The sequence below is a fragment of the Lucilia cuprina genome, chromosome 2, assembly GCF_022045245.1.
Source record: "Lucilia cuprina isolate Lc7/37 chromosome 2, ASM2204524v1, whole genome shotgun sequence".
Classification (NCBI taxonomy): domain Eukaryota; kingdom Metazoa; phylum Arthropoda; class Insecta; order Diptera; family Calliphoridae; genus Lucilia; species Lucilia cuprina.
The window spans coordinates 52,618,082-52,642,822 of NC_060950.1; the positions used below are offsets into that span (position 1 = coordinate 52,618,082).

Here is a 24,741-nt window from a genome sequence, read left to right on the forward strand (position 1 = left end):
AAGGGAGTAGCAATAGAAAATAATAGCTTTACAGGAATAATAACTAGTTTCCTTTTCTTACAGCAGTTTGTAAAACTCAGAATAATAGCTATTTTGTTTATAATTTTACACAAAATTAACAATAATATAAAAATAAAAATAAACAAACATCAACCAAATTATTTGGACCTATAGCAAAATAGAAATTATTAGGAAATGTAAATCAATCAAAGAAATTGTTTTAAATTTACAATAACGTTAAAGCAAATATTAGTGGTATTAGAGTGTGTGTTGTGTATGTGTATCTTAGTATTAATCAAAACAATGAAAAGCAACATGTTCCCAATTTCGCAGTAATAGTAGTAGAAGAAGTAGCATTAACTTAAATAACAAATCTTAATTTATTAGTTGTTGTTGTGTAGTTTGTTTTCCTGCTTCTTCAATGTGTCAAAAAATGCCTCATCTCTTTCATTCATATGTTTAATGTTATCTCTATCAAACATCTAATATTTTTCTTATTAATATCATAATAATCAGAATCGCAGGACAAACATAAGACAAACATCATCTTCATTATTACCTCATTATAAGATTAATTAACCAAAAAAAAAAACAAAAAATAATAATAATAAATATTTAAGTGAGAATCAAAAGTAATCGTTTGATTATTCACATTTTAATTTAAATGGAATCCTTTCTCTTTTGTCGCTGTTAGTAAACGTTCTTTCATTATCTCTTCGGTTTGATAATCGGGCAATTTCAAATAGTGTACACAAGTATTGACTGAAGGATAGCTACCGTCACCAGCATCTACTTTGCGTACCACTGTTAGGCGTGGATGTAAGTTAGCCAAACCACCAGGCGGTAAACTGCTGCATCCAGTTGTAAATTGTAGGAATGCTTTACGCTCCGGACCCGTCATACTCATTAAAACATTAACAAAACGTAGAAAACCGGGACTGAAAAATGAAATATATTTTTATTGTTTTTAAAATTTATAAATATTGTAAGATGTTTTCCTATTATGGAAAATAAATTTCTAATTTTTCGTTAAAATGTCTTAGATCTAAAGTTCTGTGTGCTCCTAAAGTTTAAAAAAATTTCACTTTCGACACCATCTATCGACAAATTTGATACTCCTGAAACATATGTTTCATAAGATGCTCTATTTCTGCGTTATATATTACAAACAAATATTACTCTTTTATTTATATAGATTTTAAAACTAACATTATTTGCCCCATAATTTGGAAAAAAATGGCAACCTCAAAACATACTTGTTCTTTAACTTCTAATAAAAACAATTTTTTTAATAAACCTTTCCAAACATTCCAAAATTCAAATTATAAAAGGATAATCTTTAACTTACCTATCTTTAGAATAACCCAATTTAGGTTCAGTATAATTGATGAGATCTTCTCGGGTCCATTGTGGATGCTGTTCACCGCATATCATCATACGTGCTTCGGCTGGACTAAATGCTGCCAATTTTTGTAGAGGGAAAACTTCACAGAAACCACGATGGAATGCATCCAGTTGTTTGGCAATACCATCTTGTAGACAAAAACTTATCAGGGACTCACAATACTCTTCCAAATTATTAATAGTAACATCGATGTCAACACCGTTGGGCACTAATTCGGCATATTCATAGCCATAAACAGATGAACTTGGTAAATAGGTAAAGGTCAAAGCTAAATCTTCTAGATTAACTTCGGCGCCATTTTTACTATGTAGTTTGAGATTAGCAATTGCTGTCTGACGTTGTTCGGTTGTAAGGCTTAGATCTGCTTCAATGGATTGTTTGCGAGCCAAAAGCTCCTGTAGTTCTTTGATGAATTCATAGCGTATGGGATCGATTTCGGCAAGATTTTCATATGATAATATTCCGTCGTACCATCTCGTATCGGAACGGTAATCGGTACCGAGTAATTTTGAACATGTGTCTGCTAATTCGGAATCTTCGGACATTACTGAGGTGGCCATTAAATCTTCCGAAGCAGTATTAGAACTTTTATGCGGAGTAGAACTAGATAAGATTTTGTTATGACATAACAACTGAAGGAAAGAATCAGATAGAGGTAAATCCACCAATCGCATGTCTTGCAAAACTTTTGCTATGAAAACACCCAAAAACCAAAAGTGTTTGGATGCCTTTTCGCACACTTCCGAGTCTTGGGGCAGAGGAGCTGGGAAAAGACCAGTTTCTCGTCGATTTACGTAGTAACCAATAGGTTTATTGGCTTCTTTAAGGTTTCCTGCTGATTTTTCTTTCTCCTGTTCAAATTTCTCTATTAATTCGCTTCTTTGTGATGGATCATCATCACACAACCACATACACAAGTCGGATCTTTGCAATTCAGAAGCCACCTAGAAATTAAAGCATTTTATATTATTATTCTGCTAAATTGGAAAAACTCAAAACATTTAACTTACAAGCGCGAAAAATTCTAAGGTCGGTCCTAGGCCAGTACCTTCTTCGCCCATAAAACCAACTTCCAGAACAGATTTGCGATTACAATGTACTTTCATAACCTGCATGGCCCATTCCAATAAGTTTTCATCACGAGGAACTTTGACTCTTTCATGTTTAAGTCTTCCCACACGGAATTCATGTTGGTCATCTCGACGTGGACTTAAACCTGGCATTCGTTGTCTCTCGAGCGTAGCGTCCCTTTGAGATTGCAGACAAACAATACTTCGAGAAGCACCAAATGCAGTGCAATTGAAGTATAATTGTCGTGTTTCAAATGGAAACAGGAACGGGCATGACTGGTTTAGGTCTTCGCACCAAATTGGCAAAGAATTACTCGATAATACCAAGGGATCTTGAATTTGTTGCTGTAGTTTATTAGTGATTTTCTTACTCATGAAAATCTCCACTGGTAAGATTGTAGTGTTGCTATTTGAAGTGCTTTCGTTCAAATCATTCGCTTCCTTAATGGCTTGATTTAGTGTGTTCAATTGACTCAATAGTTGCAGTACATCTTCTACGGTGCAGTTAACATTTTCCGAAGTGATAAATTCACCCCGTACTGGAGAGTTGGGCGACAATGTGGATGCACCACTTTTTGAGGATACCACGGGTGTGTTGTTTCCTTCATCTGCATCAGCGGCATCTTGGTTGAGGGTGGGTTGCAATTCGCGGTATACAATGGTGTATGTTGGTTCCCAAGTTTTACGGAACTTATCTGCTTTGCTGAGTTGAGAAGCTTGCAGCAGTTCTTGAACAGCACGGAAAATGGTCCAATCATTGTTGGTCAGTTCAATTTCAACATCAGGAACGCCTCCTATGCCTGGTCCACGTAGAGACAAAGCCAATATTGGTTGTTGAATAGGTTCCTGTTCGCTTGTGCGTGCTGCTTCGGCACTAGTTCCGGGAGTAGGAATTTCCAATTCTGATGTCTGATTGACATTTGTACGACCTGGTCTGGGATCAAAAGCTGGTATTAAAGCCGAAAATTGGCGTTTCAAAACAAATTCGTCATCCCATGATTTACGTTTAGTAACACCTGCCAAACGATTTTCAAATGTTTCATCATCCATGAAGGTCAATAGATTTCGCGACACCATTACTTGTAATAAGGTGTTTCCAACCTCTTCATATTCATCCTCATTTTCTTCATCATCGTTATCCTCATCCATATCATCATCATCGTCCATGTCTCCCAACAAAGCAGGAGCACGACAAGTTTCAAGAAAATCTTCCAACGAAACCTGTTCGCTATCACTAGAAGTTGAAGTGAGGCTCATAGTGAGGGCTGGATTTATTGAAGCTTGTCCCTGTTGGCCAGAAGAGGTATTTCCTGTGCCAGAATTAGCATTCGATCCTGCCGTATTAGCTGCATTATTAGAAGACAAACTTGGATAACTCTGAGCAGTACTGAGAAGGCCCGAATGGAAATTTGAAGAAAGCGCTAGTTTTACTAAACTTGTTACTGAATTTGGACCTCTAGGGAAAAACGAATTCGAACCTCCGCCAGAATTCTGGTTATTTCGCTCATTTGAATTTGCATTTGTAGAATTCATAATTTGATTGTTTTGTAAATTGGTTCCTTGTGAAGTACGGCGACGAGCCATAGCAGCAAATGTTTCCAATAAACCAGTGTGAGTAGACGTTTCCGATTGTGATTGAGTTTCTGAGGCCGAAGTGGTAGTCAAATTTGGTACACTGACACTCATTTGATTCGAAACTGATACCGAAACTTCGCTCTCATTATTTTCACTATTCTGTACAGATGCCTGCGAATCATTGCCAGCATCAGTACCACCGACTGATTGTTCATTGTAAACACCGCTTTCAACGTGTGTATCATTACCACAGCTCTTTTCTACAACATCTGTAGTATCATTGTTACCGCTTACGTTTGCCGAACCGGGACAATCGACACTTAAATTACTCATGTTGTCACTTATATCGCCTGTTCTGGGATTATTTGATTTCACGCAAGTAGCAGCAAGTAAATTTGTTCCTGGCAATGACAAAATATCTGATGCCAGTATATTATTAGTGTTGTTTCGTAACATATCAACGCCATCGCGCATTTTATCAATCATTTCGAGAGCCTCGGATGAAAATTGAGAGACACGTTGACTAGCAGACGTACCAGAACGTAAATTAACTAAAAGGCCTTTACCAATACTTCCACTTGCAGCAGAGTTGTTGGCATTCATCTTATTGTTGGCTTCACAAGAGGATGATGATGTTGAGGCTGCAGCTGAACCAGATCCCGACGAACTAACATTACCAAATATAGCAGCCAAAGCATTCTTACTATTTGCATTGGAAGTACCAAAGCCAGTAGCAGCACTGGTAATGGTAGCCAACCCACTGGGTGGAGGATTATCACTCAAAGCCAAATTTTCTGTTATTGTAGCAAGATCAGATGCGACATTGGCATTTATTGCCTGCATTGAATTATTTATAGTTGATAAATCTGTAATGTTGTCGCGTTCTCTAAGCAAAGTTGAAGTATTACCAACGGACACTCCGGCCGCGCCCGATGATGCGCTTTTGCCTTGACTTCCTTGATTTTCGTCGCCTACTACTCCAGCTCCTGAACCACCAGCTAACATTTGAGATTTGGCCGAAGAAAATACGTCTTCAGTTATAGCTTCTACTGTTTGTTTCCAAGCTAAGTTGTCTGCAGAAGCAGCTTGATCTGGTGGACCTTCGGAATTACGATTAATTTCTGTTGCTTCGGGCAGAGAAGGGGTTGAACTTGATTTTCTTGAATTTAAGGAGATTCCTTTCTTACTACTGTTACTAGTTGCACTGGGAGCGATTGCCGATCCACCTTCAAACATGGAAATATTTTCACTATTGGCCAGTTTTAAATCGTACTTTCCTTCGGCACCCATACGGTATGAGTTTCGAACACCATGATCCCATTTTACATCTATCCATCCGTTATGAATTTCACCAGTTACAGTGCCTTCGCAACCACCATCCTGATCATCCCAGCGCCAGTCGACACCTCGTACAACACGCGCTCCAGTGGTTATATGTTTCAATTGAGCACGAATTTGCCGACGTTCCCGACGTATCTTGGCCTCTGCTTCCTTTGAACCTTTGCCGATGTCATCGCATACACTTACAATACGTCCATAAATTTCAAAGCCACTTAAACTCAGATAATGTGTTTGGCCAGAAGCGTTACGACCATTTTGTTGGATGCGTATGTGACGGAAACCTTGGTTCTCGTCAGGTGCACATACTATTGGCCAGGTTGATGTACTACCGGGTTCTACGAGACTTTTGTCGTCAGCATGTGTAACTAATGTGGTCCAGTTAACGCCATCCTTAGATCCTTGCAACATCCAATTACGCAAAGCCGAACGGCCATAACCGCGAGCATGGCGTAGTGTATAAGCATTCGGTATTACGTAAACACCTAAATCAATGGCGAACCAGGCTTTCTTATTATCCTTTGTATGACAGTTTACAGAGATACTATCACGAGAAAGAATATCTTCCAGCTTTCCATATGGCAGAGTTTTACCTTCAGAACTTGTGACCTGAACGAGACCATACTGAGCTGGATTTACCCATTCGCATGTCTTGCCATTCGAACCGATGTAGTATATAAGACCTTCTTCATCAAAATCATAGTGATGCTTAAACACCATGCCTTGTTTATGTTCACGCAATTTTTTCAAATATAAAAATGTGCTACGATCCATATCATACCATTGTTTAGCAACCATTTTAAGCAAGTATTTTGACAGCTGACCAACTGTGGCCAAAGGTTCCATTTTTAGAGTTCTGCCAGTACGATCGAAAAGAGTAGTCTCACAGGCCGCTCGTTCTAAGCGGAAACGTAAACGTTTGGTAAGTATTTGTAAGCCATAACCGGGACCAGGGGCATCGTATAAAAAGACAGGAAGTTTCTCGGTGCTTTCTAAGACAGCAACCAATTTTTGGACTAAAATAGAGGCGGTATTATTAGTCTTAGTATTTAATTCGTTGCGTTCCAGTATACACTGTTTAAATATAGCAACACGTTGTTTTTGTAATTTATTCATTTTGGTACGAGATAAACCATTGTCCCAGTAGTTTTTAGAGAGCACTGCCACCAGAGCTTGTACCAAACCAGATGAGTGCATTTCATAAGCACTAACAACTCCATCTTCTTGCAGAAGTTGCGACAACTCATTCAAAGCTTCACGTAGTTTATCTTGCCAAACGGTCTGACCAGGCAAACGTTGCTCTTCCAGGGCAATTTCAATTCTCTTCACTATACTAGTTAATTTGGCTACAGCTCCACGTGGAACTGCCTGTGCAGCCTTAAAATATTTGTTGTAAATATCACGAGCCATATTTTTAACCTGAGTCTTTTGAACTTCAGTTTTAGTTTTAATCTTCTTTTTCTTATTAGTTGACCAGCCCGTAGCGAAATCTGGTCCCAATGTAGTTTCTGCTGTGAATGTATGCTTTGTGCCACGATTACTTTCAAATATAAAACCGGGCAAATCATCTTGCAATATAGTAACCTGATGACCTTCGGTATTGTGTATTTGTAACTGGCCTTGTTTTTGCGATTGCAAAACCCAATTGCCAACAACTATACGTAATACGCTAACTGTTGGTAGGATGGGTTGCGATGGTGTGCCCGGACGTACTGCAGAACGGGCACGTAATAGTTTTTCCAAAAATTCACCACGATTTTCTAAAATTATTATATGTAGATTTTTCAGTTAAGACGTTCCTAATTTTGATATTTAACTCGTTTTTTATAATAGATCAACATCTTGAAATTAAAGATTTTTTATGATAAGTAATTTTAAAGGTTTATTGAATTAACATTCTTTCCATGAAATATGGGACAAAATAGCATCTGGTCTAAATTCTCAGTTTGGTGAAACAAAGCAAACCCAACAAACCTTAATTCGATCTATTATAAAAAACGTTTATAGGAATATTATGTGGGCTAGCTTCTTTTCGAAAAAAAAGATAATTTAGGTAATGTTAATGAAATAATTTTAACGGTGTTATGTGGCACAAGTTTTCTAAATATTATTATTTTATCAATGCAATGCGAATTTAATAAATTTTGATCTTATATCTATTAGCAATAAACTACATTTAGTGTGTTAATTTAAGCAATTTGATTATTTATAATTATTTTCAAACATAATTGTTACAACATTAAAAACATAAGTCAAATTTGTTAAAAAAATAAAAAAAAAACATAAGATGAAACGATAGGAAAGAAACCAATTTAAACCAAATAAAGATCTCACCTTCACTATTGGAAGAATCCATGCCACGTCCCCTGCCTAAGATATAATAATAAAGATAGGTATTGCACAGTATAAGGTAAAATTAATCATAAAAAAATAATTAGAAAGGAAATTTAATTTAAATAAGTAAAACAAAAACTAAACCAACCAAACCAAATAAATTAAATATAAATAAGTAAAACACTCAGCAGTTTCGTTATGCTTTACACTATATTTGTACGCACAAATTGCAACAAAACTATTCTTATTGTTTTTTATTAATGTTGAAATAAATTGTTATATATTTAATAATTTCAACAAATTGCAGAATATAACGAAACATTGCCGGTATAAAATAAAAATATATACATTGATTTAAGAACACACACACTAATATTTCTTTAAAAAAAACATTATTATGACTTGGAACATTAAAAAAATACAATACACAATCAAAATGTGATTATATACCAATTGATAGTTATATGAATTTGAAGCTAGACTTAAGTTTTGCAAAGGGACAGTAATTGTTTTTTCATAACATTAAATTATGAACAGTTTATAAATAAATTTAATAAAACCATTAAATATAAATTCGCAATATAGTTTAGATATAAAAGTAACATTCTGATTTCACCAGGTATGTTCAAATCCAAACTATATGCTAATAATGTTTCCAAATTTCCAATTTTTTAAAATAATTTATTTACTTGTCCATAATTTATGCGCAAAACATGCATTTATACAACATACCTGAACTGTCATTGCCATTTTCGGGACTTCCGCTTGAATACATAGTGGCCAATTTACCATCGAGTATGAAACGGAACCAGCCATTTGAACCATTCGATAGTTCCAAGGCAGCTGAATCAGACCACACATATAAACAATCACGACCGCGACAAATACTCCACTCGTGCCAATGATATGCTTTACATTGTAGTATTTCCTTTGCATCTTCCATAGCATCATCTGTAATAAGTTTTAATGGAATATTGGTATTTTATTGGTTTTTAGGATTAAAAAGATAATTTAAATGAACGTAGTTTTCCCCGATATCTGGTCTAGGTTCGCTTTTAACGTTATAGATGTAGTTTTAAGAACAGTTTGGGAACAGTGTCGACAAACTAATCGTCAGGACTATTAATAAAATAAGGGACAAGTATTGACATACATAATGGTCACTGTTAAAACTAAGGTCACATGGAAAATGGAGAAAAAGGCGTTGCTCTTTGACAAAGAGATTCCAAAGCATGTCTCCACAGGGGAATCCACATGGAGAGAGAAGTATGTCTCTACAGGGGAATCCAAGGAGGTACCAAGAGAGAAAAAGAGAAGCATGGCTCCACGGCTTTTTCGGCATGTAGCCGTAGATGAAATGCAAATGGCCCTTTCATTAGAATGAAATAAGGGAAGATAAGGAATGAGACGTTCAGTTACTAAATTTTATAAATGATGATGTATATTACATTAAATCCGAAAAAGTACACCTATGTCTCTATCGCGCCTGCTGTGATGAATCTGGCCTTTTAGTCAAACTGACAAAGACATATTCGTAAACGTTTTAGTCAACGGCAGCTTCTTATTTACTCAAAAAAGTAATGGTTCAGCGACAACACCAACCTGTAGTTCTCGTTCCCACCACAATTGAATTTTCGCTCCGAAACAATAGCTGTATCAATCGGAAGTTTTTTCCCCAGGGAAGAACATCTAGTTACAGCCAACCTGTCCAGAACTACAACAACCTGTAGTCCTGGACAGGTTGCTGAGGGTGTTGTCTAACGATTCTATCAATAATGGAAAAGGTTCCGTTAGTAATCATAAACCGATGACTATGAAGGTCACATAGTCTTCCTAAAGGTCTCTTTAAGGAGATAATTAAGAGATTTAAATCTGGGGATGATCAGCATTCTTCATCAATCAGAGTACGCATTTATGATTGTGGCCAGGTATCTGTCAACAATCAGAAAGATCCTTGATGAAATTGCCCTCTTTATTAGCAATACTAGGTAGAGAGCGTGAAGATAGTCAGTTGCAGAAACTACTTGTAGGAATTCATAACATCAGCCATTGGCAACTGATTCAGAATTGCCACAAATGTTAATAAATGACTCCTTACCGAAGCGTTGATATCGTCTCCGATATCCAAAATTTTACAAAATCAAAGATGTAGATGCAGACCCTTTGTTTAACAGCTTTAAGATGCTAACATCTCTGAATGTGGAGTTTTCTGTGAAGGAAATCAGTACCACTCAGGAGTCTCTCCTTAATATGTTATTAAAAAACAGGACGAACGAAGAGGCAGAAGACGAGAAACGGGAGGGAGAAATCTCTTCCCTATATGGATAATGCAGTGACACAAACATTAGGGACAATGCATTAGATTATGGATATTAATGCCCACTCTTTGAGCAAGAAGTCCAGATACTAAAAACTCTGCATTTCGATGGTTTGAAACCGCTACTAAGTGCCCAGAGTTAAATGGTCAAATAAATAACACACCGACAGATTGTAGCAAATTCGAATGTATTGTTTCACAATCTTTTTCTGGAGGGTCTGGAGTGGCTTCAACGTACAAAGCACACAATTCAACAAGGCAATGAGCTATTGGCGTCGAAAGGGCATCCCCAAAATCCACAATAATAAATTCTATGCTAATCAAATTAAACTAAATCTTAGATACAATGGCTGAAGAATTAGATTAATAATATTGACAACATTTGTAATATTCTTTCTCCTTGACTAAAATTTAAGAGCATGGAAAGCCATCTCTAATGGGAAGATCAGTATTGATCTGTTACTTGTTTTTTATAAGCTATCAATATTGAACTATTCGATTATTCGAATCGAATCAAGAGTTTGTGAAAAATATACGAACATACCTGTGGTTAAACTTTGCTGTTGACCAGCTGCTCCACCGCTAGTACTACTACCACCACCTGCTGTCGTCACCGTATCATCAGATGTGACAGTCGTTGAAACAGAAGTTATTGTTGTTGCTTTGACTGTTTCGCTTTCATTTTCTGGCTCAATAAGAGCTTGTACTTTGGAAAATACTCCCAAACGTGCAAAATGATCCAAGAACTCATCTTGAGTTTTACTCATAAGTTCTTCAATTATTGTAAGTACAACTAGGTGTCCATCGTCGTCGTCCTGTGAAGCAGACACAATAATATACAAAAATTTAAGGAATATATTAAAATATTATTCTTTTTACAAAGGAAAATCAAAAATTAATATAATATTAATTAATTTATTTTCTTTTACATTAAACACGAAAGGAGGAGAAAAAAGCAAATCAAGCAGAAAAAAACTATAAAAAAAACATATTTCAAAAAAATCACATTCATACAAGAGAAAATAAAAATAAAGAAACTCAAAAGATTATTAAAATTATGATGACGTTAATTAAAATATGCTTGTTGCATATTAAATAATTTGTATTCAAATGGTACGATCACATTGCACAAACTCTTTGTTGGAAGACCTTTTAATTTTAACTACAGATTTATAATCTCATAATTTCATTAAATATGTTCATCAATGTGAATGCACCCTTTTCTTTGTAAAAAAAATAACAAATATAATGATATAGCGCTACGTGTAAATTTTTTTAGGAGTCATAATTTTTTAACGAAAATACTTCCATAACGTATGATATAAAAGTGTCTGTACTTACGTTGAACAATTAATTAGTGAAATTTATTTCCATAAATATTTAATTAGCTTCTAAAGTAGTTATATTGCAAAGATTTTCAATTGGAAATTCTAGTTTTAAATTTACAGAATACATTTAAGATGATCAATTTTTATTCTTAAATCAGTGTTAGGATACGGAGAAATAATACGAGTACATATACAAATGTATGTTTGTATGTAGTAGATTGTAGTATGTATAGGAGGTATCGAGAAAGACAGGCATAATACAAGCAAAATTTTATTTTTAATTGGCCATTAAAACAACAAGTGAATCTATTAATGCAATGCATTTTTTGTTATTAAAACTTTCATTGCAAATTACTTTTCAACAATAGTTCATCAAATGAATTTTCAACAACAACAAAGATGTCTTTGGGTAAAGTATTAATTAATAGTAAATGCAACCATGATTGTTTTTTTTTTTTTTTTTTGGTTTTGGTTTTTGTAACCCTAAACACACAGAAATCGTTCGTTACCCTATAATCAGTTTTTGGTTCCAAGGGCACAATAAAGCGTGGATCCGCTGGCCCTGTTGTAGTACGAGCTGGTTTTAACATGCCGTTGCATAAAGACGGTCTTTGCGTTGGCCAACTGTAGCTTATCTATATATTAAGTAGTATAGTAATATAATTATGTTTGATTTTTATATAAATTGTATAAAATAAAATAAAACTAAAAAGAATCTATATGAAATGAATGAGAGCATGTGTGTATAGTTTTTGATTTTCCTTTTCTTTAATCGTTTTCTTTTTATCATTAAGTAAATGAACCGAATATTAAATAGTGTGTTTTGGACTCATTTCACTTACCTCATTATCTAAAACACTGGCTACAACTTCCACCAATAGGGTACCTAAATTACCGCTACTGCTAATAGAGACCACAACTGGTAATTCAGCATTACTAGAATCCTGTTGAGTTTCGCAGAGTCCTTTAAGGACATTTGGTTGTGCATATTGAACCATTTTTTTGATAAGACCCAAACTGGCGCGACGAACACTGCTAAGCATGGTGCCTTGAAATGTGCGACAAAACATGGGCAAAAATAATTTTAAATATACTGGTGCCATTTCGGGGTCACCACGTGGCTCAATAGTTGAATTATCCTCACTGCCATCCTTGTTGACAAGACTATGTCCAGCTGCCATCCATTCGCCAGGCGATTGTAGTATAGCAGCTACCTCACGATGACCATCGTCATTGCGTTCGCGGGCCTTATCCAATGGAGTTTTGCCATCTTCATCGCGCAAGTCGGGATAAGCTCCATATTTAAGGAGAACCTTTGCTATGCCAGGTCTTCCAAAACAAGCAGCATAGTGAAGAGATGAGCTGCGCTGTCCCTTATTGACATCTGCACCTTTTTCGCAAAGGTATTCAACCATTTCTAGGGTGCCAAATGCAGAGGCCCAATTTAAAAGTGTTTGACCCACATCATCCATGCAGTTGACGTCGATTCCACCAGATTCGATGGCTTCTTGTAGGGCTTCAGTATCTTTAGAGCGTATACAATCAATAAGTTGACGATGTGTTCTTTCTACAGTGGAATCATTGCGACGGGCGCGTGAGGCCAATTGACCTTGACCACCGGCCGCCCCCACTCTATTCAAGGCCTGACGACCTTCAAAAAGCAGTAAAAGCAGCAGATCTGCTAATCTCATACAATCTAGTACGCAACGCTCATCACCTTTAAGAGCCCTCTCAATGGCATCTGGTAGCTGAGAACGTAATAAGTCATGTGTTATTGAAGATGAACCACGGCAGAGGGTGGACAATAGTGAAATTGTAGTAGATATCGATTGAGATGAACGACTGGAATCAGTAGTTTGAGCTTTTTGAATGGGAGCAGGCACAGGGGCAGCCAAAGTTTCACCCTGAGTACTGGATGATGAAGGAGCACCGGCTGTTGGAGTTGTTCCACCGGTAGCTGTTAGTGCAGAACTTCCAACAGGTCCTGCAGCATTACTTAAACGTTTAAGCAATTCATTTACTAGGCCATATTCCGCAAGGGGAGCTGGGTCAACCCATTTACGTGTAAAACGATCAGCAACAGAGGCAAAACATTTCAAAGCTCCATCAGACACCATAGGATCTTCATGTTGTAGCAAAGTACTAAGACTCTCGACACAATTCTGTATACAGGGAGTATTTGGTTCAACTTTAGTGCAGAGACGTGACACCACCGCCATAGCAGAATGCAAAGTATCCTTGTGCACCTGTGAACCACAATCTCGTATAAAGGAGAGTACACAGTTAAGGCCGCCACCATCGAATACAGCACCAGCCTCACGGGTACAAATCAATTCCAATACTTTAATGCATTGTTCAGCTAAATCGCGTGATGTACGTGATGATAAATCTGCCACTACTAAACGATTGCAAATTGCTTTAATGGCGCCATCAATGGCAACAATACGACGAGTACACTCAGCAGATACATCCAAATAATATGTAATGGCACGAGCAGTAACTTCTAGTACATTTTCTGGTGCCAATTCATCAAGAAAGATTTTGCAGAGTGCTGGTAGAAAAGTACGTGGTGGACAACTACAAAAAAATTAATTAATTTAATTTTGAATACATTAATTCTTTTGCTCAGCTTACCTTTCAAAACACCTGTCCACATTATCTGACATTAACAGAAGCATACAAAGCTGCTCGAGAGCAATCAATTGCATGTCACGCTCATCCCCCTGGCCCATTGAGAGCCATTCCAAAAGTGTTTCTGGATCAACATCTCCCATCTGCAATTGATAACCAAGACAATATATTAGTTGAAAATAACAAATATAACACAATAAGTAAAATATATTAACAATTTTGTTGATTTTTTTAAATTTTTAATTGTCAATAAGAGTAACAAGAATATTGTGTAAAAAATTAGGGGAAACACTGAAAAATTATAAAATGATCTAAACAATTTTTTTAGAATAAACAACAAATTTTATGTGGCCTAATTAGTTGAATTTGTGTGATTTTTATAAAGCCAATTTTCTGTCAAGGAAATTTTTTGTTTTATGATCTTCTACGGAAGATAGTTTTTTCATTTGGACCAGCACTCAGGATGACTCCTACTTATGCGAAGCATTGTGTTGGAACTAGGAAAATAGGTTGTGAGAAGGAGGAAAAAGTGAGTAGTGTTTGTGGACATTTGATTTAAATCTTCTTATATCCAAAGTGGCAGGGAATACCTCTGCAGAAAGTTTATTCCCTGTAATGTGTTGTGCGGTCTACTGGCCAAACTAGCACAAATGGGTGTGTTCTTGAGAAAAGACGTGTGTTACGCAAGAATATACGGGTATCAGGAACAAGTGCCCTAATTTCAAAGTAACACATTCCATTGTAGTATCGATTGAACAGTGAAATACACCCCACGTTGCAACGGTACTCCAGTGAATAATAGAGTTGGATACCCTACTGTCGCCGATAAGTACCTTCGCCCTCTCCTGTACGCGGTCGAGTAGCTCCAAAATAGACATTGAAGCTCCGGCCCATACGTGAGAGTTGGATTCCATTTTCGGTCGGATATAAGTGATGTAAATAGTAACAAGATCAGATGGAGTTTCTTACACCGTTTCAAAAAAGCGAGACACTTGAATGCTTCGCTCTTGAAAAATGTAAACATCGCACTGAATTTTCATGCCTAAACATCAAGAGTTTCTGATTCCTTAATATTTACTCCACCCAAATATATAGATGGAACAATAGTATCTATCAAGCGTTTATGTGTTAAAAAAAACAACATTGAGTCTTACGGGCGTTAAAATCGATTCTGTTAACACGACCCCATTCGGAGATTATTATCAAGTCGTGATTAAGCGATTCATTCATATTGCACCTCATTGAATCTCTAGAGGGCTTGGACTATGATTGAATGAATAAGAATGGCAGATACTGCTGTCATCCGCAAAAGGAAGATAAAGTTGGAAGTTTGACATAGAAGGTCATTTATACAGATAAGAAATAGGATAGGGAAAAGAACGTAGCCTTGCGGTACCCCTGAATTAATCCTGAACTCATTTGAAGGGATAGTTGGGGGTCTAATCGCTAAACTAAGTATAAATAATGCCAATTAATGTTTAAATCTGATTTATTAAAAAAAAAACAATAACAAAATGTACAGCAATCACAAATAGGTCTTCCAAGTGTTCGAAATATGATATATGTATGTAAATGATTATAATATGATTCGAAAATATCTAATTACAAAACGGCCAGTAATACGGCTCATAAATGACTCAAAAAGGATTTAAGAACTCCTTAAAGACTCGTTTAGAACTGTGTCGGCTAGGACACCATTTTCTCCGGACGAATGTATCATTTATCATCAGAAAATGAGCGCATATATGATCATTAGGGTGTCCCTTGGAACACTTTTTAGGAGAAATGCATATAAAACGATGCGACACGAGAAAATTAAAAAACATAATTATTTTAATCGTGCAGAAGAGTCATAAATAACTCGAATGTTATCAAAAATTTCATAAAATGCTATCTGGGAAGTTTAATTAACATTAACTACACTGTCATTGTTGTTTTTCAGTGGTGGTATTTTGTATTTTGAATCATATTCATCATCGTTCATAATGAAATAGTATTCTTGGTTTTATAGCTGTAATTTTTTTATAATTTGCTTTTATGTTGTTTTCTCAATTTAAACGCATTACACATTTCTTTAACACTTTGAAGAATTTATATAAATATAAACTTGGCTTTGGGTAGAACTACGAAAATCCTATGGGGTTACCCCGATGAGAGCAAAACGAAAAATCTTCTCAAAATGAGCAAGTCTTAAGTTATTATGATAGTACGTATCCTGGGCGGTCACACAAAATTACATTCATACAAATAATTAAGTAATTAACACGTTTCAGAAGAATTTAAGAATTTTGGCATCGATTTCTTAGAGCATATTTCTTGTAGCATTGTTAAGGCATATTTTTGAGTTTTTAGAGCATATTGTACTCTTTTATTGCATATTTCGATGTTTTTCGTTCTTGTTTTTCATATTTGTATATTTAAAAGGTTGAGAGTGTAGCGGCTAGGAACATTTTCAGACTGTTTGAATCAGCTCTAGTAAGACCAAAGCGGGTAGGCCACACTAGAATACTATACGAGGTAGGTCTAACAGGAATTGAGGGAAGTACAGAGGGTATTTCTGATCATTTGGTTACGACCCTAGACATTAGAGTAATACCCTCAATAGTAATTCCTAATAGGGATGAGTGGGAAGGATCTAAAATACTGTTTGAGGGGTGTACAGTTTTCACTGACGGATCCAAGATGGAGACTGGCACAGGTGCGGGGTTTATTTGGTAGATGAATTGGCCCGACAGGGCTCGGATTTGGAGCTCGATAGAAGGGTCGGTTCGGAAAAACCCCTCATTTTTCATTACTATAGACGAATATTTCAGAAACTCCACCAACCAATACTGGTACAGTAGGCTGGATTGTAGGGTTTCTAGGACACTATAGCCGAAGTTAAATATTTGAAAGTATTCGCGACATCAATAACCAGTCCTGGTATAGTAAATCGGATTACAAAATATCAAAGGCCCTGTGGCCAAAACTTGAACGTCAGGCAGAAATGGCTAGGCAATAGGTTCCATCGCAGTCTACTAGGTTTTTTCTAGGGAATTAGTAGCTTCTTTGAGTGGGTTTTGTAGAGGAATATGGATTTCCTTTCTTATATATAAAGGAATTATATATTATACATAATTATCTGAATTTTCATTTCTGTGCTGTGGTAGTGTTTTGGATTCTCTGTTTTTTTTTTTTTTTTTTGAATCTACACTTTATTGAAGGGAATCACAACGAACAATCCGAACGGACATAAATTGTTTTCTACGGTGTATAACCCTTCTTAAACTAACCTAAATATTTGTAATAAAAATTTAGGTTTTGTTTCACTTAACGATTAGGGGAAGCACCCAGTGTATGCTAGTATACAATAGAGAAATATAAACTTTATTTAATAAAAAAATACTTACTGTGTTTTTTGTGTTTATGCCGGTATGCAGTAAGCCTGTTGACTTTCAAATCGATTCGAGTTTTACAGTTGACCTGGAAAAATAAATAATTAATAAAATATAAAGTTTTTTAAACATATGTAATGAATAATTCTAAAAATTCAATAAATATTAATATTCAATAAGAAAATGTGAAAATAATTGATGACCTTTATTAGGTATTATTTAAGCTTTGGTAAATTGAAATATACAAAGAGGTTCTCATCGAGGTTCTAATTAAGTGACCAAAAGTAGCCGTTAGTACGGTGTAGTATTTATTTTTAAACTTAAAATCTACTAAAATTAAAGAGCGCCTTTAATCTCTCTTCCAATTTTAGTACCCAAACTCGTAGAATATTCTGTTAAAAATCCATGCAAAATTGGTTGTAAATAGTTGTAGAAAATCGATTTACCGCGGAAGGTTTTTGCACCAAAATGAACCAAGAAATTGGTGTTTGTTATTAAAACACTACAGACTGGCTATAGAGGGCCGTCATATGTGTCAAGTTTGTAGGCAAAGGGATTTGTTGTTGTAGCAGCGACACGTGTAATGTCGCTGTGGCTGGGTTGACAATCCTTGGTCGTTGGTTGTTGAACTCCGAGTCGTTGCGGTGCGAAGAACCGATTGTCGTGGGAACGGGCAAAGGGAGTGAAAAATTTTGTTTTTTAAAAGTAAATAAAGAAGAAGACATGACGTGATCATTTGTTCTATCGTCTTTTTTCTGATATGATGTTAAAGATCTGATGGAGCTAAAATATTGTATAAATGAATCTTATTTAAAGATGGGATTCTAACTGCATTTAAAAATCCATAAATCTTTTACTCATATCCATAGGTCTGTCTTCCCAAGCATCTGAATCTAAAGCCATAGTTGTGTACAAAAGAATGTCGATTCATATAATGTCAAGAAATGTATGCGATCGAAAAGTTTGTACAAAATCAAATGTTTTAAGAAAATAGATAAATTCAGGAATTTTGTATAATCCCAAGAATTATGGAGACACCACATAAATGATAGGATCAACAAGCACATCAGTGCTGGGCAACTACAGGCAAGAAATGGGGTATTAGTCCTACTAAGACAAAACGACTTTGTAAACATGTCATTAGACTAATTGAAGCCTTTGCATCATTAATCTGGTGATCTTTTTTATGAAAAAGAGCGCAAAACAGGCCCTTCATTGGCCTTGGTGTATTTCTTCGGATTTGATTATCGTCCTATCAACCTAACTTATACTAAGTTTTGAAAAGAAATTTGAAAGTGTACATTTTCTTTTGTATTATCCTAAGTTCTTATTGTAATAATAAAATTTACCTAATTTATTCCACATAGAGGGTAAAATGACTTTTTAAATTTATCACAAAATCAGATGAACAAACTCATTTCAAACATTTACTTGCATATATGTATGTATGTTGGAATGACTTTAAATATAATTGTCGTTTACATTTACGAGAAAACTATCTTTGAGTTTCACATTTACTTAAACACTAATTATGTTAACTACTGCACCGATTTCACTAGGTTTTTACAAAAAGTTATTATTGTTTTTTTTAGACTAGTTTAGACAAATTAAAATTAATTTTTTTTATGAAATATGTATGTTTAATGAAAATGGTGCAAACAAATTGGTGTGAATATTTGTGTACTACATTTGGAGACATACATACAGACATAAATGTTTTTAAAAACGTCTAACAACATTAAAAATAACAACACTCAAAATCCCAATTATTGACTTTCGAATCAACAAACGTCCGTATATTAAAACATATATATTTATAAGTACATACATAGTATATACCTAAACAAAAAATCATAACGACAATATACTTACATATATACTTATACAGTGAATAGAAAAACATTATTCACATAAGACAATTGTACATCTAAAAATGTTTAAACCCACAAACATTTGTCTTAAAACACACGATAACATATGTTTGGCATTCTTTTTCAAATAATATAGTATACATATGAGAATATACATATCAAATCGAAAAAATGTATCTGACATATACATCAAATCTGAGGAAATACACCTAGGTCTTTACCGGGCCTTGTTGTGAGCTCCATAAAGAGTGACTGAGATGGAAATTGAACCCAAAATCTCCAGTTAACTATACCCGAATTCTAATCACAAACCTAGTTAATGGTAGGTACTCTCAAATCTCTAACAACCTCAACTAGCAGCGATGGTGTCAACACACAATTGTTAAGGCTGTTGACTTATGTAAAGCTTTTAATACGGACGATCTCCTTAATTACGGTTCCCCATTATGTACCCCTTATCTCAGTGACACATAATGGCGAGTATTGCAAACATTCCAAAATAATGCATTACGAATCACAACCGCATGTGTCAAGATGACAAAATATCGTATGCGCCATCATAAGCACACGCACTATTATTCTTTTGTTTTTTAACAGGTTGGCTGTAACTAGATGTTCTTCCCTGGGGAAAAAAACTTCCGTTTGATACAGCTGTTGCTGAGTAGACAATATTTGGCCGATTGAGAATCGGGTCGTTTCAGAGCAGTGATCCAATTGCTATCTGTCAAACAACATAATGTGTTGCTGGCTAGACAATTCCTGGTAACATGTCATCAGCCATTCCATACCATCAAACTTTGATGGAAATAATATATATCTTTAGTCCCGTATTCATTTTATTTTATTCGTTTATTAAATTACAGAAAAAATAGTCTATAAAAAATCATCAATAACTATACTAAGCGTTCGTGAATACGGGATTATATTCCCAAAAAAAAAAAACTTAAGATTTTGTTCTCCACTGTAAATGAAAATATAAAAACATATAAAAATTTAGCGTTGACGTGTACGCAGTAATTAACGAAAATCATGATGCGAACAATTTTGAAGAGAAAAAATATACAAATAAAAAAAATACACTATATACTGTGGGTATGTACAGGTTTTACACAATAACGACAAAAGAAACAAACAAAAACAAAGTTTTAAATACAGTAACAAAAACGAAGAAGCATCATAACCAAAACTCATTCATTGACAGAAGAAAAATATCACCCATAGTAAAGTAAAACTTAGTTTATCATTTTGCATTAGAAATTAATAAATTAGATATTCATAATTCTTTATAGATGCACTGAACTGTTTTCTTATTTAAAATTTAAATTGCGCAATGATTGCATTCATCTGCATGTACATAACACCCTACAGTTAGCACAGTGTATTGATATTTTTATTTAACTATCGGTCAGCCAGTCATAAATAAAAACAAATAGACAATCAGTCATTTTATATTTGACAACCATACATACATTTATATGTATATACATATGTAAGATGTACATACATATGTATGTATACCCAACCCTAATTCCGTTCAATACTCCGTGAAAACAAGTGCAGAATAACACATGACTCGTCTAATTGCCAATGTTGTTATTATGATTTATTTGTATTGAAAACATGTTAGAAAATTATCCTTTATCTGTTGATTTCTTAAGATTATTTTGAATTTGTAGTTTTGTTGACAAACAAAATAAAAGAAATAAAAGATTTAAAAGAACCTTATCATAATAGCGAAAAACATAATAATAAAAAAATAAAAGGGGAACACATACAATATGAACACACAACTTAAATAGTGGATTATTTTGTTTGATCGAACAACATAAGTTTCGTTAATACGAAGAACTAAATGGGGAATTTAATACACTTGACACCCACTAATTCTTGTAAAAATAATATTTTCAAAAATATTGTTGTCATCAAAAATATGGAGTAATAATACTCCCGCATCGGATTTTTGCCTGTAGTGCTCACTCTGGTTTATTATTTAGTGAATTTATGTCAAACCAAGATTTTAGTAATTTTAGAAATTGATATATTTTTTAAAATATTACTATACTGCTTCGTTGTTGTTGTCATAGCAGCAACACGTGTAAAGTCAGTGTGGCTGAGTTGACAATCCTTGGTCGTTGTTCGTTTAACTCCGAGTCGTTCTTGTGCGATGAACCGAGAAGGTCTACCACGCGCCCCTGAAACATTTTATAAAGAACTCAGGTAACAATTTTTACACATCCCGTTGCGGAATGACATGCAGTATAGGCTCAAGCCCAATACACACCCCGACAAGGAAAAAGCAATCAATGGTTCAAAGTCAATAAAGGTGAAATCATGATGCCATAAAAATTGCATTATTTAAAATGCAATCCCCATCATCTAATAACCCATTCCAGTGCATTCCTTAACCTCTTTAAACCCGCGCAACCACAATACTGAGATGTCCCTGTAGTTTCGGCAACAGCACATAGACCCATATTTGGTATTCCAAAATACCCAACAAAATTAATCAAAGGATGTAGGAATTTTCAAAATCAACTGAACCCAATAAGTTGACTTTGGAAAGTAGCCAAAAATGACAGGTAACCATTGAACGTTAACCTGACAATCCCCAGCATATACCGGCGTCCCACTATAATATCAGTGGGATTTCCACTTACAATCGGAATGGTTTTCTGCGACAGCTCGCAATCACTAAACTAAATATTATAATGACAATTATGTACCAAAACCTTACAATCCTAAAGTTGTTGCGTATGTGGCTTCAAATTTTGTGACAAGTTTAGTGGTGAATATCACAGTTGTTTTTCACTCTAGGCAAAAATATTATACAGCTAACTGCATAATTAAACAGGATTGTTTTCAGACTATATATATGACTAATGATTATCACTGGTCACTGTAAATTTGGTAACCATGCTGGACGCATTGGTCTCCCGTTCAAAATGAGGATGAAGAAGAGACTATTATTATTGTCCTGCTCTGGCGGAGGCCTGATTTCGTACGCTTGGATCGGCCTATTTTGGCGATCTATCCGAATTGTCAAATATTCAACTAGAACGTCTTCTGGCGTTCATAAATTTGTTAGAATGGGTGTGAACTTGTTACTGACTATTTATCCATGTCAGTTAATCTGGTCTTCTCTTTCTCAGCAATTTTCCTCTCATCCTGTTCATCTCTTTGCTACGTCTATGTTTTTATACTCTTTCCTATCTCTAAAATATTTATTTTAAACATGTCTAAAGGAGCTATAAAAAGATGATCCATTAATCAAAATCTTGAAAATAATAGAAGACACATGAAGAAGAAGTAGGAATGGAATATCTAAAGAGATAAAACTCGAATTATTATTGAGCCTTCTTAAATTGAAATCAGGAAGAGCTATTCGCCATATTTCTTCACATATCGGAAAGGCTACAGGGAAGCGGTTAGCTCGGGATTTATCTTTAGTATTTGACATGATTTATTACAGCATGTTGATTAATTAAACACACGGATGTTTACTTCACGAATCATATTCAATATTTATCTTGCAGTTTCCAGCAAAAAGATCTTTAACGTAATTTTCGGTATACATACTACTTCAAATGTTTTTCATCATTGCAGGTTATGCGAAGATGAAGTGAAAGTAGATACGATCGAGCATAAAAAATTGCCGCTGTCTTAGGAAACATAATCTCAGACAGAAATAGCCAGGAAATAGATTCCAAGGCGAACTGGTGAAATTGCCGCACTTAACCCTCGCAGTCTTCTAAATTTTGTTAAGGAAATTTGTCAATTCTTTGACATCAATTTTCTCCCTCACCTATATCGCTATTTCTTTATTAGCGAGGAAACCCTAAACAAACCAAATTATACTTTTATAAAGGATTATGCTTTGATGAATCCCAATTTCGCCATCAAATTTCGAGATATTGTGTCCTTAGTATTGAATGCAATTTTTTGCCATCTTTGATACGTTCTATATCTTTATATGGGTTTGAATTGTTTAAATATCTTTTGTCATTGCCTAGATATCACCAGCTAAAATTCTTGTCATAATTCAAATTAAAAATTTTTTGTATTTATAGTTGTTTGAAACTCTGATTGAAGACACTGAAGAAGGGAGAATATCTATGACAGATATTAAAGCTTTATTTTTAAAGTCGACATTTATAAAGTCGAATTTTATTAACATGGGCAAAATGTTTTAGCTATGGTTAAAAATATGGGACGATAACAGTCTATGATTGCCATGATAGCAGGTGTTGATATATCATGCACTTATCTTCAGGCATCAGTCTCACTTGATACGACTTTTCTCAGTTATATATATATGGTCGTGCGGCATTTGTCGGTCATTATCGGATACGACCAGTCTGACTAAGGTACTTACTAAAGCAGAGTCTTTTTGTATTAATATACCTTAAGTATGTAGGTATTAACCCATATACCGTATTCAAAAAGTGGAAGTAGCCATCATTGCAGGATTTTTTATTAATTTTTAAGAAAACTAATAAACATCTTATAGGTATTTTTATTTTCTCGATGTCATCTTGGTGCATGTTACGTTATACTTCGAATATATTGTATGTACTTATTTATGTACACACATATATACATGTCTCTGCATATATTTACGTTGCATGGGTGGAAAGTTAAATAAATTTAGATATTCAAACATTTCAACAAAGGTTCAAGTTGCTGTAGTCAAGTTGAAAAACCAATAACAGGAGAAAATAAGTTTCTAATTTAACTTCATTAAGTACATTTTATAAGGCACGAAATATTATTCTATATGAAAAAATAAAAACAATTTAGCGTGTTTATTTGAATTAAATATAAATATACAATTATCGATAAAACAAACAGTAGTGTTTACAAATAAAATGCATTTGCTTTTAAGGGATCAAGTCTCTTAATACTCCCTAAAAGTGAAAAAAATAACTGAGACTTATTATTTTTTCTGCCACATAGCAAAGGGGTACAGGGGTGTAAAACTGTGGCAGCAGTGAAAAAAAAGAAATAATTAAGGTCTCATATTATTTATCTAGCTCAAATTTTTTTATGAACATTTAAAATATTTAACTTATTTTCTGAACAATTTGTCACCTTTAATATTACTCACCAATTTTTATTGTTTTCCTAACATTTTCTTTGTTAATTTTTCGATTTCTTTCGAATTTTTTATATGTGTTACAAATTGAACGCAGAAAGAAAATGTATAATAGGGTTTCTTTTCTTTTTCGATTTTTTTTATTTTACTTTTCCTTATGTGGACTTTTATCAGACCATTGATTTGGGAGCTTTTTAGAGAAAATCTTTTTTCCTACGTTGCAATTAAATTGCGTATTTAATTTTTATTTAACAATGATTATTGATTTTTCTGGAATTCGCATATATAACACACGTTTTTAAATACTTTTTTTACAAAGCACGATTTCACAAAATTTTTTTCGAATTGGAAAATTTTCACACAAAAAATTCTTTATTCACTGACGGTGTTGCCAAAACTTTATTGT

General features: G+C 34.7%; 1 protein-coding gene across 4 annotated transcripts; it reads right to left on the bottom strand.

Annotated features, from left to right (window-relative positions):
* LOC111675156 (E3 ubiquitin-protein ligase Ufd4) lies at positions 1-24,741 on the bottom strand. 4 transcript variants are annotated; one of them, XM_046945015.1, is made up of 11 exons: positions 24,348-24,741; positions 17,388-17,460; positions 14,002-14,141; positions 12,210-13,944; positions 11,877-12,002; positions 10,584-10,854; positions 8,455-8,673; positions 7,723-7,758; positions 2,416-7,148; positions 1,349-2,349; positions 1-938 (listed from the first exon to the last, which is right to left on the bottom strand). In XM_046945015.1, exons 3-11 carry the CDS (start codon positions 14,139-14,141, stop codon positions 656-658), a joined length of 8,544 nt encoding a protein of 2,847 aa, XP_046800971.1. In that variant the 5' UTR covers positions 17,388-17,460; positions 24,348-24,741; the 3' UTR covers positions 1-655. The 4 variants fall into 4 exon arrangements, with proteins under 4 accessions (XP_046800971.1, XP_046800973.1, XP_046800972.1 ...); XM_046945017.1 differs by lacking the exon at positions 11,877-12,002; XM_046945016.1 differs by lacking the exon at positions 7,723-7,758.